This window comes from Oryzias melastigma, linkage group LG1 (assembly GCF_002922805.2).
Source record: "Oryzias melastigma strain HK-1 linkage group LG1, ASM292280v2, whole genome shotgun sequence".
NCBI classification, from domain to species: Eukaryota; Metazoa; Chordata; class Actinopteri; order Beloniformes; family Adrianichthyidae; genus Oryzias; species Oryzias melastigma.
The window spans coordinates 24,127,982-24,151,891 of record NC_050512.1 but is presented as its reverse complement, the minus strand read 5'-3'; the positions used below and the strand labels follow the sequence as shown (position 1 = coordinate 24,151,891).

At 37.8% G+C, this 23,910-nt stretch overlaps 1 protein-coding gene and 1 long non-coding RNA gene across 4 annotated transcripts in view; one reads left to right on the top strand and one right to left on the bottom strand.

Annotated features, from left to right (window-relative positions):
* The window catches only part of LOC118599131, a 27,513-nt gene extending 13,289 nt beyond the window's left edge, over positions 1-14,224 (bottom strand). Inside the window, exons 1-2 of the long non-coding RNA XR_004948422.1 lie at positions 13,979-14,224; positions 11,356-11,451 (exon numbers count right to left, since the gene is read on the bottom strand). This is a non-coding gene — a long non-coding RNA (uncharacterized LOC118599131). The remainder of the gene's footprint in view (positions 1-11,355; positions 11,452-13,978) is intronic.
* The window catches only part of ntn1a (netrin 1a), a 67,773-nt gene that overhangs the window by 24,395 nt on the left and 19,468 nt on the right, over positions 1-23,910 (top strand). For all 3 annotated transcript variants that reach the window (XM_024289709.2, XM_024289708.2, XM_024289707.2), the window contains exon 3: positions 13,229-13,417. In XM_024289709.2, the coding sequence (XP_024145477.1) occupies positions 13,229-13,417 (189 nt within the window). The remainder of the gene's footprint in view (positions 1-13,228; positions 13,418-23,910) is intronic.

The following is a 23,910-nucleotide window of genomic DNA, read 5'->3' as shown; positions in this document are numbered from 1 at the left end:
AGCTAAAATGAAAGCTCAAAAAGGCCCAAACTTCTAAGTGTTTGTAAGAATGGTTTTAGTGTTGGGGAAAAAGTTGAACTATAAAGAGAAAGTTCCACTTTTTAATGGATTTTAAGTGGAGAATCTATGAGTAACGTCCCTAATCTGTCTTTTAATAAAGTTGTTTTTAAATGAAAGAGAAAACTAGCAGCGCTGACAAAGATGTCCTCTCCTATCTCTCTCAGAATCACAAAGGAAACAAGTCTTCTTCTGCCTGAGGGGGCTGATCTCACCCTCTTCTAAACATCTTGGGTCTCTGTTTATTTTCTCAGCTCAAAGCTGTCAGTCAGAGCTGGCAGACTGCATTCTGCTATAACACCCTGGATAGAAAACGCTACTGTAAACACGGTTGGAGCAGGGCGACGTCTTCAATAACCGAGGAGGTGAGATCTATGAGAATCTCGGTTGAGCTTGATGTGCTCTCTGCCTCCTTGTCTTGCCCCGACAGCTCATCGCTGTCAGCCTCGGGGGGCCAGCAGCGCTCAGGACGACCTGCCAGGTTGTCTGCGAACCCAAAACAGCACGGGGCTGTGAGTCTCATAGAAACCAAACTCCGAGGTAAACAGACTGGAGGTGATGTTTGACACGAGCAGGCAGAGCTTCCGATGCTCTCCATGAAAACCCAGACGGACACTGTGGACGGGTGATGCTTATATCAGAGGAGACGTGGTATGTTAAACAGCAGAACGTGTGGAGGGGAAAAAAAAGAGGTTTTGTCTTTGACAGAAAGGTGGCAGTGAAACTGAGGATCTTCAGATACCGATAAAGAGCGTTCCCACTTCACTAAAACAGCTCTCTTTACTGTAAATCCAGTTATCTGCCATCAAAACCTTCTTTTGCCGTCGTGCCACCGCATCCGTTCACACAGGAGGCTCCTGAAAGCGGAGGTGATAAGGCTCTGCCAACGCTGTCAGCTCAGGTTCCTCTGAAGAAACATGCGAAATGCATTCCCGTTTACTGGCAAAACCTTTGGGTGTCATCACACAGGGGATCCTTGTTTTGGACTCAGATGCTGCTGTGCTCCTAAAGCTGTCAGGCACCTCCTCCTATTAAGACAGCTGCTCTTAGTGGCTATTGTTCAGCGGGGAGCTATGGAGACCTGACAGGCCAAAGAATCTTTATTCACCCCAAAGCGCCTTTCACTGCCATAGCGCTGAAAGGGCCCTGTCAATGTCATCCTCCACCCATGGCATTTTTATGGCATAGCCGACATACGCACAACGCACTGGCGTCAGCCGCTCAGGCCGGGCTCCCCTTCATTCTCACACCGTATGTCAGCCGCTGCTTTTTTTTTTTTTTTCCAGAAGTGGAGCAGATCTTTCGCAGGCACGTCATCACGGCGATGCGCTCGGCAACCGCAAATAAAGCAGGCAGGATCTCTCCCACACCTTCTTTAGACAAAAGAGCCCTGATTAGTCAGCAAATGGATGCACCGCTGATCACAGCGTGGCCCTCTTTTATTTTTTTACAAACTGCTCTATTATGCAGTCTCAGCGTGGGGTGGAAGTGTTGAAGCGGCTTGAGGCAGGGCGCCTTTAGTGTGTGAAAAAAAAAGTGTGTGGATGAAGGCTGAGAAGTGCTCCCATGCTGCGCTGCCTAACGAGAGGGCAGGTCAGCCATTAAATGGGCACTAATGCGGGAAATTGGAGGCCATTAGGCCTTTCTTTGTTGCCGTGGCTCCGTGTGGTTAGTTAGACTCTTGAAAAAGGAAAGGCCTTATTAGCTCCCACATGCAGACAGAAAGTGGATGTGTAGGCCATTTAGCCTGGCATTGAGCGGGCTGGCCCGCTGCTGCGGAGGGGAAACGTCCGCCGCCAAACACGGCTCTTCTGAGTCGCTTTTAGTTTCAAACGAGGCAAAAATGCTTTCATGCTGTCATCCAGCTGAAATTTGATACACACACAAGTAAAGACAACTTTGAAAACTGCTAAAACAAAATGATTGTATTGTCAAATATCACATAGACCAGGGGTCTACAACCTTCAGCTCTGAAAGAGCCATTCGGGTTGATTTATCACTGACTACAACCCAGCCGGAGCCGCAAAGTCTTTTTTCCCTTACGAAACAAAAATAGCCAATATATTAATAAATACTCAATATGTCAGTCACTTACACGTATAATTTTGAATATATTGCAATATATGGATAGTCAACCTATTTATATAGATTCGTATAATATATATATATATATATACATATAATATAGAATTTTTTAGTTTATAGAGCAATATATCACAATATATGACAGGTATATTTCAATATAAGGCAAAGGTAATTGTTTGATTATTTTAATATATTTCAATATACTGATAAGTATTGCCTCCATATATGGGATATATTGTTCTCCATATATTTAGAAATATATTGTTGTTTTGTAAGGGTTCATCGACTAAAAAATAAGACACTGATTTATGCCATTGTTACTACTATGATAAACAAAAATGAACTGTTGTTCATTTTGCATGAATAAAACATAAACATTAAAAGAAATATGCTTTTTTTTTTTACTTTTGACAGACGTTTACGTGAGTTCCTTTCAAAATAAAAGACACCCTGTCTCATATGATCATCTCAGTGCAGCAAATGTAGTTTGTTGTAAGTGCAATGGCAGCAGCGGTTAACTAGAAAATAGTCAATTTTACTGTTGTTGGTGCATATCTGCCAGAAATGTAAACCTTACAAACCAAATGAAAACTGAGCTGATTAATTGAGCCTGTCATATTTTTCAAACACTTAAAATTCCTTAATTTTTCAAAAACAGAAATTCTGTTTTATAATCCCATACGCCTTAATTCTGGTTGTGCTAATTGACATCCATTGATTTTCTGTAGTCCAGGATAAGACGCACAAAAATTTGTCAAAATGTTGTAGTTCGACTTGTGATACGCACTGTCCTTCAACTGTTTGTAAATGAGTTAAAGTTTAGGCTAGTTTACTTTTTTCCCCCTTTACTACTTCCTCACTTACTTTTTATCATTTACAAACTTTTTTAAACTTTACTTTAATAAAAGAGCCACAGTGGAGGGGTAAAAGCAGGTTGCAGACCCCTAACATAGATGGTCCAACTTCCCTTTTTCCTGCTGTAAATTTAAAACTTCCTCAACAGTTGCTCCATTTGATTGAAATTCTACACTTTTCTGGAGAACGCAAAAAAAAAGTCAAATAAACAGCTCTGAAAGCACGGTCATGTTGACAGTTTAGATCTTAAATCAAACTGATTAAAAAGAAAAACAAGTTCTTTACAAGTCATTCGATTCCTATTTGTTTTCCCTCCAGTTGCTATAGTTTGGAAAATGTCCTTTTTTAGAGGAAAGAGACATTTAGTACAGTTGGATGGTTGTGTTGAAATCGGGATTTCTCTGTTAATTGGACCAACTTGTTCTTTTAGCTTCTAGAGTTCAAATATCAGACGGTGTACTAGTCTGCTAGCAAATAAAAAATGTAGAATTCAAAGTAAACGTTAATTTCTTAGCAGATTATACAAAGTTAAAGACTGACTTGTCATCTTTTCTTTAAAGTTAGTGAGTAAAAATTGGCTGTGAATGGTTGAACTGAAGGACAGTTTGATTTTTAGCTGTCGCAGTAAACGATGAAGAGGAGGAATAAATATACTCTTCATGGCCGGGTCTTATTAACCCTTTAACAACTAAGGCGTCGTTGGTTAAACACAAAATCTTGAATATACTGTAATTTTTCAACCGTTAATTCTAGCCGCTTTTCTCCTTCAAAATCTTCTGGACTTACGTTGATCGTATTAACGGTTGAAAAGTTGCAGGAAAAAACACTGGGGCTCTGGTGTTAAAGGGTTAAGCTTTATAATCTGAACAAGGAACTACATAAACATAAAATGTATAAAGTATATGAGTAATAGTTTTGGGACACAAAAACACAAAACATATACAGTTGCAAGAGAAAGTATGTAAACCCTTTGGCAATGTCTCCATTTCTGTAGTAAATGGACACATAATGTGCTTTTTCAACTCAATCTAAATCACAATAATGGAGACAAATGTTGATTACTTAAATAACACCAATTTACATTTTCACGTTTTTTATTGAACACAATGGTGTGCCCAGTTTATGCATAAAACAATGTAATTTCAAACACATATTTTGTCCTGCAGCTGTATTTTAATTTTCTTGCAAACCTTAAAAGTTTGGCTACCACATAAGTAACTTTATCCATTTTTTTATTACTGTTGACAGAAGTCTTAATATCATGACACCTGTTTAACCCTAGAACACTTAAAAGTATACTGTAATATACCCAATAAAAATATTTCTCATAAAAAAATAGATCAAAATACGACAACACATGATAAATTAGAGTAGTTTTCTTTTATTTTTCAACTGGGGTTTATGTAACAAAATGGAAAATAAAAACATTGGCAGATCCTAAAAACATGTTTAAAAATTACTAAATATTTAGGAATTTGAGAAGCGAATATTCCTAAAAAAAATAAAATAATGACACTGTAGACTTGGCCTTTGATCCACTCATTCCTGGGACATGTGAGACTTTACCAGGGACCAATGACACTCAGAAAATGCAACATATAAAAAAAAAAAAACATGTAAATACTTTTGCTCAAGTGAAAGTCCCCCGGCGATAAGGCTCAAGGGTTAATTATAATAATAATAATAATAATAAATAAAAATAAAACAAAACAAAAAAAATATGTGGATTTTACTTAAAAGGATATTCTTTTATTAAAAAAAACATGAATTTAAATAAAAGACAGAAATGTTTTTGCTTTACTGTTTTTAAAGATAAAAATGACCGAATAAGATTTTTTTAAAGTTATATATATATTTCAATTGTTAGGCAGTTAAAAAAAATATCGTAAAAAATAAATAAAGAGAGGGTGTGTAAATTGTATTAATTATAATAGTGTAGATTCTTTTTTTATTTTATTTTTTTTTATAAACATGATGGTTAGTAGTTTTTGGACTTTCTAACTCATTAGCTGCTTTTTTTGCTGATTCTAATTGTGCAAATTTATATATTTTCCATTACTTTAATTTAAAAAGAAAAAAAAATACAGCTACTACTAATAAAATCACAAGCACTGGGTTATGTAATTTAACCAAATTAAAATTAAAAATTTATCAGTTGCATACATTTAAAATTAAATGACAGAGACACGAATACTCAGTCTTATCATTAAAAAGAAATGTATTTTAATATTTAAAGTTACAGAAAATATTCCAGTGTCCCATGTGTAAAATGGTAACCAAGAATCTAAATTCTTCAGTGTTTTTTTTTCCCCACTTTGGTTGAATAATCAAACATTTAATCACCCGCTGACAGAACGTCAGCACTGGGCTCTGGAAAGCGCATAATTTAGCCAAATCTTAGAAAACATCCCAACGTTGAATAATGAAATACAGAGAGGAGAAATAACTGATCAGCTCGACTGATTAAAAAAAGAGGAAGAGGAACCGAGTCTTTCCAGTGGAAATCAGTCCTGGCTGCATGTTTAATCTGCCCTTGGTAATCCTGCAGGATTGATAAATATTCTGTGTGTCCTAATCTTAATTAGCAACGAGTCACTTCTCCAAGCAGCAGCTGTTCAACATGGATCTTTGTCTGTGTTCCCAGCCATTTATTTCTACGTGCATCCTCATTTCCTCTCACCTTTGATAAAGAGAATTCCGCTGTATTAATCCCGCCGGAGCGTGACCTTCGGCGACGGCAGGAGAGATCTGGGTTTTCATTTGGGTCATTAGAGAAGGCCGGAGGGCTCTCGAGGGGCTGAAGAGCTGCACTTAATTGGCTGCAATAAAAGAATTACATTAGCCTGATCTAATCTCTACCCAGAGTGCTTCACTCCGCTCATTCCCCTGGACCTCACCATCATCTCTACAGTTAGTTGGTTTTCCCAGCATCCCTTTCACTTCAACAGGTTGAAGCTCCTGCAGATTTGCAAATCAATGTTTTTTAAAAAATAAATAAAGTTTTGATGTTGCAAGCTCTTCTGTCGAGAGGTTATCTAAAATCTGCAGTTTTGCCAACTGATCAGAATCCCTGGATATTACGTTTTTAAATTGATTAATAATTTACAATGACATTTAGCAGCATTTTAGATTACATGAAGATAGAAAATCTTGACTTTTCTGTTCCAGGATTAATTGCTGTTATGTTTTTTTTGAGAAATTGCTATTTTTTTAACAGAGTGCTACAACATTCAATCATTTTCAGTATTCTATTTTTTTTTTCATTAAAAATGTTTAGAATTTATACAATAAATACAGTGGAGACATATTTTTCTACTAAAATTTTCTGATTTCTAAAATTCATCCTGCAGCTCTTTTACATGGCGACGTCCAGATTAGAAAGTGTGAAAGATGATTTTAAAAGGCAAAATATTCAAACATAGTTTTAGTTTAAAAGTTTATCTGTTGAAATGATGTAATGTTTTAGTGCAACACAAAGGTTTGCAGCTATTTTTTTTCCACAGTATGAATCAATTTGTTTTCTAGAACTGTTTTCAATTTACTTTTATTCTGAAAAAAACCAGGAAGAACACGTGCGAACATAACGATTCTTTGTGACGTCTGAACTGAAGAGTAAAACTACAAATTCTGTTAAAATTTGTTTTCCTTTGTATTAAAATATCCCAGAACTTTTCAACTTTCTTTTTAAATTGTTGTATTTACTGATGTGGATCATCTACTTTAACTTCAGTTAGTTTAAAATAAGAACATATTTATGCTTACGATGTTAACGTCCAAACTTTCCTGCTCTGGGCAGTGTGGTCTCTGAAGGTCTAGTTTTTAAGAAACAGTCTTTTCTGTTTAGTTTGGTCTAATGCTGAACTTTGATATTTTCTCAGCTAAACTAACATTTTAAAAATTATCTTAAATTAAAAAAATAAAAAAATGGGACCACTTTGAGTTAAAGTTGATGCACAATTAGCAAACCTTCCATGCAGCCATTAACAGCAGGTATCGTGAACTTGAATGCAGAAGAGACCCAATATTTCTCACCTCGCTCAGAGGGAGTTTAGAGGTTAATCTGGTTATTTATCGAGCCGACTGTCGGATTAAAGGTACATTATTCCTGTCGAACTCCTCTCTGTGTTTGTTTGAAAGCAAGGCAGAACAGCAAAGCAACCAGCTGCTTTTCTGGTCATCGCGTGAATGTCAAGCTGGTTTATTTGGATAAAAAAAGCATGGAGGCTCGTGTCCTCCAAGAAATGTGGAAATATAAGTCTTCATTGTGAAAATGAAGCTTGTAGAAAGCATGAAAATATGTGGAAAGCGTGCACACGGATGCTTTAAGTCTTTCCTCGCAGCTCCAGTCATGCAGATTTGGAGCACAGATCACTTGCTCAACTTTCTGTGTAACAAATCACAGCTCTGGGCAACATCGCTCAATTACCGGGCTTATCGTAAGTACGATGAGCTTAACCTCAACCTCTGGCTCCGCAGCTCCAGCTTTCCCCCTAATTAGCAGAGGAAGAACTGCTCCTGCTTTTAAACGGAACTGGGGTCAGTCCATGGAGGCTGGGAACCACTCAGAGAAACTAATTAGCCAACTTTCCAAAAACACGTTCAGACGCAGAGGAGGCGCGCGTGCTTCCAAGCACAAGCCGGAAAAATCATCTCTCTATAAACAAATCCTGTAAAAGTCTGAAATTTCAGCTGCAAAGCGCTTATGCTCCACTTCACATCAAGAGTTGAAAAGTTGTGGCTAAAATCATCATCCACTTGTCCAAAAAATATTATTTGACATCTTTCTGAGGTCCCTTTTCCTGATTACAGCCCACAAATACCTCAAAATCTGCTCAATTAAACATAGCTGAAACAAAAACATCAATACGATTAACAAAGATGTTTCTGTAACTTCTCACTTTTTCTGGGGTTGATAAAAAAATCCTCAACATCAAATAAATAGACATTAAATATGCTTAAAGAACCAGCTGGTGTAGTTTAACTCCATGTTTTTTACCGTCTTTGAATGTTAACGTAGATGTAAAAATGTTCGCCCAAGTAGATTTATTAAATCAAGCTGAAATGATACGTAAAAAAAAAAAAAAATCGAACCCAGGCTATGAGTTTGTGATGTAAAAATGTTTTAAATGTATTGTTTTTTGTGTTTTGACTTCATTTGTTTGGTAGCGTGGGCCGTGTTAACAGGACACAGAATACACAGCAAAAATTGAATCTTAAAAGAGTGAAAAAATGTTTAAAATAATGTCTTATTTTCACTTTTGCAAGTAATCAGTAAAATTTTATAATAAGATTCCTTAACAAGCTTTATTAACATATTGAGAAATATTTTTATTGGGTTTTTAGGGTGTTAGTAAGACATTTTTTTAGCCCAATAAGGTTTATTTATATAATTAGTAAGATCAATTAACATCTAAAGTGAGTATATTGTCTACAAAGGCCGTATTAATAAACTCTTTAACAAATGTATTCACTATTTTTGTCAAAATCGTAAAGTGCTACCAAATAATCTAATCAAGCAAGTTTTTCATGTTCAAAATTATCTCAGTTTTTAGAAAATTATAATTCCTTGTGAACCATTTCATACCCCATTGGCAATTTTTTAAACTTATTCAAAACCAAAAAATGTTATCTGATTTAAGAATTTTTTACTTAATTTCCAGGGAGGGCTTCAGTGCAGTGTGTCCACCTTTAAAACCTGTACCCTGATTCTCACAATGTGAAGAGTTTTTTTTTTTTTTTTTAATAAAAAAAATATTAATAATTTAATCAAAAAGAGTAAAAGACAGTAAGATACCAGCAAAAACTAAGCATTAAAAGTCATATATAGGTATGTTTTTTTTTAACAGTTAAAGTTGTTGAGGTGTGATATATTGGATTTTTCTCCATATTTAAAAATGTATGATAATCAACACATAATGCAAAAAAGTAAAATAAAAAAAAGTTGTGTATTTTTTTAAAAGATTAAAATAATAAAATAAGTACGCTATAACTAGAGTAATACTTGTGACTTTTAGGGTCCTGATGGCATTAAAAAAAACATGTTAAGTGTCCGTTTAGATAAAGTGATCCTAACTTCTCCCCATTTTGTGGTATAATATGTTTAAACTTCAGTCACAGACTTTACAGCTAGCCGATAACCAGCACAGCCTCCACTGAGGACTCATGTAGAGCTGGTGTGACACTGGGACGTCCTCAGACATGAGCCTGATCCTCCAGGAGATTTGCTCCTCTCCAGTCTTCCCCGTTACCTGCAGGCATGCTCACATAAAACTTTCACCATCCCTAGCCTCTAGCTGGAGCGTCTGCAAAGACTGGATTTGTCCAGTGGTTTTCCCAGGTTGAGTCTGTCAACACAGGCAGACGGATGACCAGGATGTTGTCTAAAAACTGAACTCTATAGTGAAATCATAGGAAGTTAAATAGGAAGCAGCTAAACCACTAGATGTCTGTCTAGTTTAATACACTTTATTTCTATCCTTAGTGAGATTGTGTGTAAATATATGATGGTATAGGAAGCTTAATGAAGGTTTCCACTGGGATAAGAAGTGTTGTGGTTGGAAATGACTATGTAGCTTAAAGAAAACCAAAGACAGAAAAATACATTCAACATTGACTGCACTGTTCTTACATTAGTTATACATTTAAGAAGTATTTTTTTTAAAGTTTAAAATCTGTTGTTTGCGACATTAAAAAAAGCTTTTGGACTACACTGGACAAACACCCATTTTTGTTCTGTGTCGGACTTCATTCCTGCTTAAGACCCACATCGATTAAAATTGTGTTTTTGGTGTTTTTAACATGTTCTTGTGGCATTTTTCTCTTGATGAAGGACATATGTTAAGAAAATGAAGCCTAAAACGAAATTTCTGAGTATTTATTTATACAAATCACTGTGAATCAGGAGCAGACAAAAAGATGCAGTCTGAAAAGAAGTAGAACTTTATTGGATATTCAGCCTAAACTAATTTTTCTTAAGTTCAGGAACTTAAAACTTTTCCAAGCAGATGTAATATGTGAAAATTTGCCCAAATATCATCGAGTCATTGTCCCTCTTCACTCTACAAAATTATCTATGTTTATGTGTGACTTCAATAGCTGTATATTCCGTTAAACCATTAACGATTTCACTGGGAGCACAAAATAACAGATACTCTTTGGACAATCAAAACTCTTTCAACATTTACAAAACTAACGATTCTGAGGCGGAGAAAAGCAGATTTTCTAAGAGTCAGAATTGATTGATTTACGTTAATTCCGTAAACTCTTTACTATTGTAAAATGTCAGCTTCAAAATCTGCTAGAATTACATAAATTGTGTAAACAGCTGAAGAGTAAAGGTAATTCAGAGAACGTCAACACTGTTGAAGGGTACTTAAGGGTTAGTACTGGCTTTGGTAGCATGTTAGCTCCAAAATAAGCTTAAAGTCTTTGAAGTTGTATCAGACTAGTTCCTATTCAGGCTACGAGCGACGCTAAGCAAACTGTACTTAGACTAGGAGTAGATCAAGACCACCTCTTCAGACGGTCTGTTTGGTCCATATCTGAGCACTTGGTCCAGACTAGCATGAGAAACAAACTCTGTAGTAACTAACCAGATAAAGTATGAGTGAAAACACTCCAAGAATGGAGAATTAAAAAAGAAAATACATTTGGATCCTGAAAATGTGGTTACAGGTCGATGGAAAGTTTCTACTTTTCCTGGCTTTTAGTCTTTAAATATCTCATCGTGACATTTAAAAACACATTTTGTGTTTGTTCTAGTTATTGCAATGTGAAAATTAAGACTAACAGTTAAGTTTAAGTAGAGACAACAAACAGGATCCTTCATCAAACAATTGCTATCCTGCAAGAAAGAAATGCAGCAAGAACAAGAGCCGATATGTGTGTGTGTTTACTGTACATGCACATTAGATGTTGTAATTAGTTCTTTGGAGTGAAAAATAAACATTCTCATGGGCTCCAAACAGACACACATTTGCAAAAATGATAAAAAAGAGGAAATGTAAACAAAGTGCATACATTTATTACCGTCACCCACACCAGTGAGCCGTAGATTGACGCTTTTTGCTGTAGCCCTCAGCATTCCTTCATTATGATAAAACCTTTGGAGAAATGTGAAAAAATGCAGCACACACACAGACCCACACACGCAGTGTGTAAGCACACACAGCAGAGCCATAAACCGTATCTGAAGTGCTGCTTTTAATAATGCATGAAGGCACGGATGTGTCTGTGGTGCCGGTGTCTTGGATGGCAAGCCCTAATGAAGTTGGCCACGTCTGCCGTACGCTGCTGCCAAAAAAGTCATAAATAAACATCAGTCTGCTCATTAAAGCGCGCTCTGGCGACTGTACTCACCAGTAAACAAACAGCAGAGGTGGTGGCTGCTAGCATGGCTTTGCAGGGAGTGGAGGAATGGTAATGCCAGCCCTTCTTTTCAATCACTCCGAGGACCTTGAAGTGGAAGGAAACTGAGTTTATAGGAGGAGAAAGCTCCTGGCACCAACAGATTTCAAGTCCTTCTCACTTGTTCTGTAACTGCTGAGTGGAGTTAAGGCAGATTTCAGAAACTGCATATACAAGAAAACTACTTTTTCCATGTTTACAAAATAAATTCATGCAACTTAGTCATTTTTTAGCCATGAAAATGAATATTGAGGATATTTAGTTCTTCCATGTCATTTAAATACACTGTTTTTTTTCAATAAATAATACAGATCTGATACAGAAATATTCAAAAAGATGTTAATAAAAGTGTATTTAGGAAACTTATGAAACACTATTGGGTATGAGAAAAAAATTGAAGTTTGGAAGACTGGAGAAGAGTTTGGCTTAATTAAGCTAACATAAAATAGCTGATATTAGTAGAGTTAGCATCCTCTTGCTCTGTCTCAATTAAATAAAATAGCTTTTTTCAAATTTTTAAATAATAATATAATATATGCTTTTCTATTGTAAATGTGTTTTCCAGTGGTATTTTAGTTTTTTTGTTTTTTAGCCAAAATAAAAAAGCCTGTGTTGTTTACGAATACATAGTTTCTGCAGAGCAACAGCAGTTCATTAGAAAGTTGACTCTAGGCTGTGGGTGGGATTGTTGGCTCATCCCACTAGCTTACAGCCCCTCACAACTCCAAGCTAGCAAAAAAAAAAGAACAATGAGCAATATCAGAGTTATACTGCAATTGGAGCCAGGTGCCAGCTCAGACTGAAGACGTTCATGGATCTATTTGTCTGCAAGTGGATGCTCTAGAATTGTATCACAGAAGGAAGCCTCTGACCTGACAATGAGAGTTTCTGCTTCTCAAATCTGAACTCTTTCAAACTGCAGTTCTGCTCCTGATCCAGCACAAATTGAATAAATACTTAGTAACAGTTTTCATCTTTAATTATTTTATATATGTCTTCCATCTTGAGAAAAATGCTACGAGAAGGTTTTAAAAACACAATTTTCATTGGAGTGTGTCCTTAAGGCCTAAGGCGTGGTTATGCATAAACGGTCCTCGGATGAATACAGAAAAATCAAAAAGACAAAAACTTTTGGCACAGAGTTCGGCCGCTTTAGTCATTAGTGTTTATATTTTTAGCTTTTGGCACAACTTTAGAGATGGGACAAAAATCTATAATTTTTTTAACGCTTATTTTGTGTTTGGGTCAAAATTGACCCATTTTCACACTTGGAAATTGATTAATTTTGACCCAAACACAATATTAAGGTTAAAGAAACAAATATGTTTCAGGAAAAAAAAATGTAAAGAAAGTCAAGCCATAGATTGGTATTTGTTGCCAAAAAAAAGAGAATGAGCTTGACAAATTAAATAGATACAGAAATGAGCAGAATTCATTCAGAAAACCGTTCTAGCTGCTGCATCCTCAGATTTAAACACTTTTTATTAGTTTGTCTATGTAACAAAATAAAACTAGTGATTTTCAAAATAAAAGGTAACTCCTTATTGCCAAAGTTAGTGTTTAGTGAGAAAGGCTGCAGTATGTATGAAGTAAGAGAGGCCTTTAGGGTGATTCAGCTTAATGTTTTGTTTTACGACTTTTAGTGCTAATCTGGTAGAAGTACTGGCTCAATATTTGATTTTAATTTAAAAATTTGACCTTTTATGTTCATTTTTTTCTTCAACATTAAGAAGATTATTTTGGAGTTACTCCTCTGGATTGATTTTAGTTCAAAGTGAATAAAAGTGATCAGGAGTTAACGTGCTCTGTTGTGTCTCCTCCACAGCCTGCAACTGTAACCTTCACGCCAGACGCTGTCGTTTCAACATGGAGCTGTACAAACTGTCGGGGAGGAAGAGCGGAGGAGTCTGCCTCAACTGTCGGCACAACACAGCTGGCCGTCACTGTCACTACTGCAAGGAGGGCTACTACAGAGATCTGTCCAAACCGATCTCACACAGGAAAGCGTGCAAAGGTACAGAGGTCCATTCTTGGCTTGGTTAGCTCTGGCAGAAAGTTTGTTTTATTATTTAAACGTTTTCCAAAAACAGATCAGGATGTTGCTGAATGTTTTGGGGCATATTTGAGATAGTTCTTTTAAAAACTGAAAATAGCGACGGCGGCGGGGAAAGGTGGGAGTGGAGCTCTCCACATTCCTGAGTCGGCCTCATCGTGGTCCCCCTCTGTCAGCGGAGATGAGTTGGGGGTCTGCAGGGATTGTGGAGGTCGGCCCTGCATGGGCTGGGTCAGGCCTGATGTTCCCTCATTGACACTGAGTTATTTGGCTAAGTTTGAGGTGGGGTGAGGGGATGACAGGACAAGCAAAACAAACAGCCGATGTGCGAAGTGATCCCTGGTGTGAGTCAAAGATGGATGAGAATTCGGGGAGATCCGCAGAAGGGATGAGATTCTTAAAGAAAAGAAAAAAAAGGAGGGGGAAGAAAAAGCAAAGGTCGGGATTGGAAGGGTGGCGCGAGAATGAGAGATGGGAGTGGAGGGATGATGGGTGAGCAGGAGGAGGAGGAAGGAAACACACCTCTTTGCAGGTGTGCTCGCTCCTCACGGCTGGATGAATCGCCTGCCATCAGCCCTCACCGTCGCTAATAAGGGTCAAAGAAAGAGAGGCGGAGGAGGAGGAAGAGGTGAGGGTAGCTGAAAAGAGAGACACCATGTTTTCTCACCTCTTCAATAGCTGCAGGGAAAGATAACAGGAGCGGGATCCCTGTGCAAACAAGCCGGGGGACGACTTTGTACAAACACAGCAAATATCCCAGAAACACTAGCATACCTGTTTGAGCTCTCGGAGAGGGCCGTCCGCGGGGAAATGTTAGCCGTCGGCTGACAGTTTAAGCCCAAGTTATTCTTTATCACTCAGCAGGAAGTAAATAAATAACTGACCTATCAGTCAGCTTGATTTGCCTCAATGCTAACACATCTGTAAAACACTCCAGACTGTGATGCTAGCTAAGATGACACCACACATCTATTTCATTCAACTCATTTCCAACTGTGCATTTATTTGTGTCGTCATGCTCTGCAGCAACAAGGAGATTTATCAAAGTGGTGCAGAGGAAAAAAAAGGTTCTCCAGACCCACCGGTTTCTCATGAGGAATATCCCTGAAGTGACTTTAGCACCTTTCATGGCTTTGGGCCCATTCTCCTTTCAGCCAGGAATGCAAACACACATTCATCACTGCAGGACAGCGTGTCTTGTTAACCCCTATCCTCTGCCGCGCACGGCAGCCAAAACTGCTTTTCTATGTTTTTTGTAGTCCTTTTTACATCCCGTCAGCATCTCATTCGTCAATGAAGGTTTTTATTCCTTAAAATGGAACGATAACTTAAGATTCTGCATTTTGAATTTTTGTTTTGGTTCCCAATCTGCAGCAGACACGTCAAACTACGCAAAGTGAAAACCTCCGTTTCGTCTCAGCAAAAGCAGAAATGTGCCTGCACTGCCGTGGAAACCTGCTCTCACACAGCTCTGATGACTAACTTGATGTTAGGAAAATGTGGATAAATGAGTCATGACATGAAGTCATAACACCGATTCAAAAGCTGTGAAAAATGTGCCTGGTATGGACCTCTGACATCTGGAGTAAAGTGATGTATAATACATGTCTGGATCTGTGGAGCTGGTTTGAAACCTCATGAGAAGTTGTGCTACTGATCTGGAGCAACCAAGACGTCTCTAATGTTAGCCTAAACTAAGGATTGAAGGGGAACTATTTAAGCGTGGTTTTATGGATGTCCAAACAGACTCTCACCGCCGTCGGCAACATGCATTCAAGCGACTCCTTCCAATGAAAAGTCTATGTAAACACACATATATGCATGTTTTGGCTTCTATGTTTAAAACTCATGTTCACAAGTAGCTATGCATGTTCTACGACTGTTTTTGGGCTCGAGATACATCGAGATACATCATAGAAAGTTAAACCAGGTCGAACTTTGACCAATCAGGGACTCAAATTTGGTAGTGAAGTAGGACTGACGTCTTCTTTAACTCATGGAAGTGTCAACTGCATAAAACAGGGGTGGGAAAACTACGGCCCGGGGGCCGTATGCACATCAACCAATTGATTAAAATGGCACCAAACAGAACAAAAAACACAGTTTTTAAATAAAAATTGCAAAATGTTCTGTTCTAAAGTCATTTTCAATTAAGATTAAGGCATGTTTTTATCCAACCACCGTGTTATTCCTTTCTTTTATGAGGTGAATCACCAAAATATGCAAAAAATCTTGTCCTGGTCTGGCAGTTCAGTCAAATTTTAGAACCCTTTGTGGCCCACGAGTAAGAAAGTCTTCCCACACCTGGTATAAAAGGAATAATGAAGGAGAAATGAATAATTGCAGTTATTGACACCAAGTCTTTCACATATAAGAATAGAGTTGGGCAAGAAAAAGACTGGAGCAAAATTGTGGCAAAATGTAGGTAGTGGACGTGTGCTAGTAGTCAGGCAGTAAACATGCGGTAGAAATCATGTGACACATTAAAAGAGCTTAAATATAAGAGTTGAAGAGATCGTGCCACTATGAAGCACTGCTGACCCTCGACTGTACTGGGGTGTAAAGGCTCCTGTGACCTGCCAGCTCAGTTGGGAGTGGTGAACAATCATCTCCTGGCACTATTAAACAGTTTACAGTCTCACAATGTTTTTAGATTATTCTGCATTGGAAACCTGAATATCAAATAAGACACACCTTGGAAAATGACAACCTTTACCGTCACACCCTGGAAAATAAAACCATGATGCAGGTGAAAAGCGATTGATTTCATCCTGTAATGTGGAGTACGAACAGTGGTGTAAATATGTACTTAAAACAACTGCATGCATGTGTGGTGTTTTAACTGTTACCTAAGGGTGGATTCAGACAACACACATCTGGTTCACATAAAGTGAACCAAAGTTGGTTTCTTCTGATAATCCGGAACAAATTTTCAGTCTAAATACACTAAAGCGGATCCTGGTCCAGGATCAGGAACTGCTATCGGACCCATCTTTGACGTGGTTTTGGTTAGTTTCCAATCGGACTGAGCTCCGGTTTGGTCTGAAATTCCTCAATCTGAATAGACTCTGTGCTCGGAGCGGAACAACTGGACTAAAAAGGCCACTGTTCCCTGGCATTATGGGATGTAGACAGAGTAGCAAAGCAAGGATGAAAAAACAAATCATTGAAATGCAGTCGGATAATTGCAGTCTCACTGAAAGGACTTTTAACGTGATACACATTGCTTCTCACACTGTTTCCTGACTATATGTCAACACTTTTTAGCGTACTTTAGCCGTTGTCTCCTCAGCAACCGTCTTGTAAAAATGTTGTATCTGACATTGATAGAGATGGTCAAAATTGATCAGCGAAATATAACATTTGAATAAGTGAACTATCTCGACAAGGATTGCAAAGTGTAGGACTTCCATTTTCTTTCTCTTGCTGGTTTGGCCTGCCTTTTAACTCCTGGCCAATGACTGAAGCGATCTTTAGTCATGTGGTTTGGTTTACAAACTTTGACTTGAAAAAGAACTGTCCACTTGACAGCAGTCTGAATACAGACCAAACACAAGATGCAGGACTCGATCTGGAACAAATTAAGCGGACTCGGTCCGGACCAACGGACTTATCCAGTCCGCATACGCCCTATAAAAAAGGCACAATGTTCAATGTGTCCTCTGAAATACAACACAATTCAACGATACAGTAATTTGATTGTTTTCAGATAATAGGCTTATAGCCACAAACAGTCATGTTATAAACTACTCATTACATCAGGGTACCAAATACTACATCATCCCATCCACACCGAGGATTTATTTTTCCTCGCCTCCTTAACCTTCACTGCCACTTCTCACCAAAGTGAAATGTAAACACATTTCATCAGTGTTTAAAAAAAGTCAGCTTACCCGAGCGGTTTTGTTCAGTTTAATCCATGAAATTTGCCAGAATGTGTGCACCTCCCACCTCTCACCAGCTCAGTGTAATTATAAGCAAACACCGTTCACGTTCCTCTGAGGTTTTCAGTTACGTTTAGATAGACGGACCTGTGGTAATCATCTCAAGCTGACAAATGAAATGAAGCATGGATGGATTTCTTTTCATGTCAATAATAACATTCTTTACCAGAGAAGTTAAAGATAAAGAAAGTTAAGACTCATGTTCCTCTGTAGAGATACTGTTCTTTTTGCTCTACAATAGAACCTCCCCGAGCAGACAGAGTCCTGACCACATCATAACTCAAGTTAATTCAATGAAACTGAAACCCCTGAACTAATTTCTGCAGCGTGGGTGCTGCACCTTGGTGACAGCGTTTAAGAAGTTTGCTTATTGGATTGGAGCGGATTTATTGGCTTGTGCTGCTCATTTCCACAGGAGACCTTTTAGGGCAAGAAAGGCTTCTCCATTACGGAGCGATTCATAGTTGTACCATCACTTCTGATTGGGGAAAGGAGCAAACTCAAAAACCTCTTCAATCACCGTCAGGTTTTGTCCTTTTTTGGAGTTTTAATTGTACACGTACATGGCGTCATTTGACAGGAAACGAAAGAATTTGATTTTGAGGTTGAGGTTGGACTGTTTTAAAGTTTTCTTCATTGAATATTCTGCTTTCTTTCTGCAGTTGCAGAAACTCAAATTTTCATATATATTACATTCACCAATGAGATATTTTACACGTTTTTTTTTCTCTTCCGACTCAAAGTGCACAGCTTTTATGTTGCATATTCTTCAATTAACTTCTATTCTTTGGTCACCAGCAAGTATTGTAGAACAAAGTTCGCTTGCAGTTGACCTTAAATCTACATTTCCAGGTAGACCAGATTTCATCTGTTTGTCTGGTCATTCACAACTCACTTGTTACATAATATTGTCAATACACAAATGTACACATTTTTAGACAACATGCCTCCCAAGAAATTAAAAGGTTCTGTCTATCACTGCACCTTCACAACAAAACCTCCAAATGTGTCTGTGCAGCCACTGACCAATTTTAAAAATGTGTCTGGTCGCCATCAAATTTGAACTTTTTCTTAAAATCTCATCAGCCACCACACAGTGTTTAATAATACAATTGACACCTCCTGATTACAAATGCCGCCAGATTTAGTTAGTCTGCCTCAAGCAGTGAACCCACAGAGCTGGAAAACAGGTAGAGTTGTGACTCTTGAAGACCAGAGTTGACCAGTCCTGATCTAGATTACAAACTGTCGGGCATATTTAGATGACATGGTCCTATACATTCTCCCTTCCAACTCGTCATATACGGAAGGTATGTCCCCAATTTGGTTTTTTTTTTTTGTCGTGCTGTCTGTCCATTTTTGGACATGCTGGCTGTTCCCATTAAATTACAGGTCCCCAATCCACGAGACGCGGTACCGGATGCGGAACCGGACAAATACCTGGCGCTAACTGGTACCGTGTTAGCGTATCGGTACCGGGTTAGGGTTGGGAACCCCTGATTAGCATATGCATTTTTCAGGGTCACAGGCAGGCGGGGCCCCCGAGCAGCATTCGGGGCGGTACCGGTTGTAGCCCAGAGGTTAGGGACCCCTGATTTAATGGGAATAACCAGTATGACAAAAAATGAGGAGTTGAGGACACCCAAAACTTCAAAAAGTGATGCGGAGGGAGCCTGAACCGTATGTCCATATATAATGAGTTGGGAGGGAGAATGTGTTGCTTGGTCAAACCTTAACAGTCCAGTGTGTAACTAAGACAAACCAAAATCAAATTCATTTCAGTAGGTTGTTCCATCATGTAACTGAGCTGATCTGTGTCCATTTTCAGTGATAAGCTGACACTGGTAGGGATTTTAAGAACTGTGCTTATCTTGATTTTACAAGTCAAAGACATGCTTTTTTTTTCTTACCATCTTGAGACTATCTGGATTTGCAAAGCAGATTTTTGGCAAATGAGCATCTCAGTTAATTAATCGTCCTTGGAGGATAGTTTAAAGTTGACAACATCTACTTGTAGCTGAAGCAGATTGGTGTCGCTGCTGTGACTGATGCACTGGATTCAACAGCCTTCAAACACAAACAGAACCTGCGGTGTAATTACATCGATCAGTCGGTTGATGAGGAACATATTTTTTGTGCAGTGTCCAAAGCTCTGGGTTGATTGAGGAATGGTCTGTTTCAATCAGAATAACATACTAAAAGCCTCCATCCCCTCTCTTCAGCATATGTCTTTAATTGACACAGCAATGTTTTTTCTTTTTTTTCATAATCGTGCAAAACATGTTTTTCAAACTTGGGTTCGGAAAACTTTTTTTTTTACAACTATACTCTTTCTGTTTTCATTTTCAAGTGTGTTCTGATATGAGCATGCTTTTATTTAGACAGAAATGTGTGCGAAGTGTTAAGTACTCTAAACATCACTAACAAAATAAAGTTCTTGTCCAATGAACGCTCTCAGTGGCCAAACAGGCCTCACGTAAGCATTTATTCTCATAAATAAAACTTGGAACAGCACGAGAAGCAAAGACACGCTCTCTAAGCAGTGAATGTGTAATTTAGAGTGCTCCAAAGATACTGGAGGAGGAGCAGAAATCTAATTAACACAACACAGACTGGGACTGGAGTAGACTGGCTGTTCTCCAGGTCCAACAAATTATTCCTCCTGGCACAAACCAAATGGGGGGAATAGAGTTCAGACTTCAAACAGCTTTATGGTAAACGATAGGCAGAATTAAAAATTCTCTCATTGTGCAATTTCAGACCCAACTCTGGAAAAGTCTTCCTCTCCATCTCCTTCCCATTATCCTTCCATTGGAAGCATTCTTCTGCCAGCAAGAACGTTTATAGTTACAGTTACACAAGCCTAATCCTTCAGATGCTGATTTATGGCATGAGAAAGTCCAGCTGCTGACGAGCAGCAGCTTTTTATCGTAAGTGTTCCTCAGTTTTTCTTTGCTAGAAGGGCTGTGACAGGAAGGGCCTCTTTCTTCCCGCGTGGTCGTATCTCTCAAAGCCATCTGGAGTAGCCATGTAGCCAAGCACTTAACTCTTTAAGTGGACACACACTTGAGACTCTTACTCGCGCCTCTGGAGTGGGTCAGTCTCTTTCATCAACAGGTGCAGCGTTTTATGGAGGATGAAAAAATGACATCAGGAATAAATAAATAAAAGTTGCACAAATTAAATTACAGGTACATTTTTTTGCTCAATATTTTGCTTAATATTTTACTCTCCACAAAAATATAATTTGTCAAAATTATACAAGTTAGAAATACGTTCAAGATAACATCGGGCCATTATTAACAATAAATAAAATGATCTGAAGTGTCAGATCTGGCCCCTGGGCCTTGATTTTGTCTTGTATGATGTAGGTAGATGTATGTGACAAATAAAATTGAAATTGAATTTAGAGGTATAAAAAAGGGATGCAAAATTGCACTGAATAAAAACCGGAAAACAGCAAGACAGAGAATTATTGAAGGAACACTGTTTATCCTTTGTACTATGTATCTTTGTGAAGACTTGCACTGGGTATCTTCTAGATTCTAGATAAACCGTTAAAATGACAGATATAAATCCACAGACCTTTAGGGCCAGAGCTGCAGACTTCACATTAAACAGAATGTGCCTAATTTTTCAGAATTGTGAGATGATTTGAGTTTGATGGACAAGTAGCAAAAAATTATGAGACATTCATTTTATTTTAGAGCTCTTTTGCACTGTAGTAGTTTATAGATGACTTTGTCAACTGTGGGAAAAAAAACATTGAAAAGGCTCTGAGGACGAATCATTTTCACAAAACTTAACTTAAAGCTCATATTTTGTATCACTACAAAGAAAACAAACGTTTCCTCTCGTTACAAACATTTAGTTGACAAAATATTAAATGCAAATTTGTTGAAATTTCTATTATGAATGTCAAATCTGTGGATTTAGTTTGGTTATGGGAATTTGCTGGCTTAACAAACATTTCAGGAGGAAAAAATGCATTTTTAATTTTAAAATCCATATATAAGACCTTAGCTAGTACAAAGTAATGTTTAAATAAACTCAGAAAATTGCAAGTGTGAAAGTATATATAGGTACAAAAGTTGAAATACTGAAAGAAATGTGGAAAAATGGAAATAAAAAACATCTGGATCCATTTCAGTGACTAAATATATAAATTATATTTATAAAAAAGCATATATGTATAATAAATAAAAAATGTTAAAAAACAGAAATAAATAAAAACAATTGTTTAAAAGGAATTTTATTTATTTAAATTATTTTTTGCAATATGTTTTTGTTTATTTTTATTTACGTCTTTTATTCGTCCAGCCAGCGAGTCGAGCAATCCGTCATCCAAGAGGACGCAGAGTTTCTTTTAAGTCAGAGAGGCGAAAGAGTCTGGCTGTTTCCCACCTGTGCGCCATGTGCTCTGCAGCTTGATTTACTGGCAGACCTCTTAAAAACACACCCTCACTTCTGAAAATCCTGAACTCCTCCGACATCCTCCTTGATTCAGAGGCCTGAAGACGTGTCCGACCGGCCTCCTCACGGTTTAGTCGGCCTAATCACAGCATCTGTTTATTTGAACCCGGTGGAGGCAGTGACGGATGGCTCTGATGTCGGCACTCGAAGGCTCTTAAGGAGGCTTTGAGTCTGATAAGAGGGCCGAACAAGCACCCGCACACGTGTAGCGAAGGACTGATAAGATTAGCAACAGAAGCCAAGACACAGGAAACAGGCAATATAGATAAAAGCAGCCGTTTGATAGAGAGGCAGAAGCTTGCTTCAACAAAGCTCCCTATAAAACACAAATAAAGTGTTAAAGACCCACTTCGATAAAAATCTTTTTTTTAACATGTTCTCATGATGGAGGACATTTATGTAGAAAATCAAGCTAAAAATTGCATTTATTCAAATCTTTATGAATTGTGAGCAGATGCAAAAACACATTTAAATAGAGTTTATTTGTGACGTAGGCCACAAGCTCCTCGTTTTGCTCCACTCTGTAACAAAGAAAGGAAAGGGGGCGGGGTTGCTCCGTATGAACATTACAGCCCACAACTCAGAAGGTAAATTCTACAAAACAACTGCCGCTCTGCAGAAACTATGTCTTAAAAACGTCAGATATTGGCTAAAAACGGCATAATCAGAATTCAAAGACCACTGGGAATGCTTTTAAAAAAGTTAAAAAGATGATCGGAGTGGGACTTTAAAGACACCAATCCTGCCAGGAGAAGTCATTCGCTTATGAAGCTGTTCTATTCCTGCCCTGCTGCCATTTTTTCCTCCGAGGTAAACTGCAACATTGGTTTCTGTTAAGAAACCAGGGTGCAAACCAGTGACGTGTACAGCTGGGGAGGCACTGAAGTCATCAGTCAGATTTACAAACATATGAACCCTACAGAGTAGCTGATTCATCATTTGATTGACAAGTTAAAGTGTGTTGTTTACATTTTCATTGCAATATTTTTCTTCTGTTTACAAACTGTTTCATAGGAAAAAATCCCAAAAATTGTTATTATCGATTTACTTTACTTATAAATGAAGTCCATGTGTAGCTCACTCTAGAAACACATATATAACCTGTTTTTAGAAGTCTTCCTTTACTTTCTTCAGTTTTAAAAGTTTGTCTGTCTCACTGAATTTTACTCCACAAATTCCTGAGTTAAAACACGTAATCTTCCATTTAGAAAATTATGCTAAACAATATTAAAGAATAACTGGACACCTGACCTTGACTTGCTAACTCTATTATTCTTTAGCCACAGTGTCACATTCTCCGGGCTCACCAGCACCCTCTGGTTTGAGGTAGGCATACTGCAGATCTCACTTACTTTATTTCTAAAGTGCATTATTAACAGAGAAAAAGACTAAATGAGTCACAAACTGGCTCAGTGTAATCAGACAGATGACAAGAAATAGAAAAATGAAGTAATTAAAAATAAAGCATCTTTTATGACGATAGAAAGACACAGAAAAGATGTCTAAAAAGAATCTTTGATCTTTATTTTTAATATTGAAGAAGTATATTCATCTTATTTGATTCATGTATTTTTTAAGCTATATTTTGCTGATAAGGCAGAGCCTCACTTGCCTCCCCTGGCTGCACGTCACTGATACAAACTAAAAGCAATTTTTATAGTTCATTTGAAGAAAGGTTTTGTTTCCTTAAACTATACAGACACACCATGTGACGCACTTTCAAGAAACTGCTAAATAGGAGTTTTTGAACACAAATTTAGCCCATGGTGTTCACACTGAACAAACAGGGAATGGCAGAGATGGGCTTCTTCTTCTTCTTCTTTTTCTACCGTTTACTAGCGCATGACTGCACCAACAGTTTGAAGAGGCTTGGTGCTAAATTTTGAAGCAGGTACAAATCTTTATCTAGGGTTTTTTTGGTGTCATATAATTCCAAACTGGAATTATTAACTTATCCTCCATGATCAATTTTCCGACAGTTGGCACTTCCTTGAATTAAAAGGAACACCATCCATACGTCACTATCAAAACCGAGTC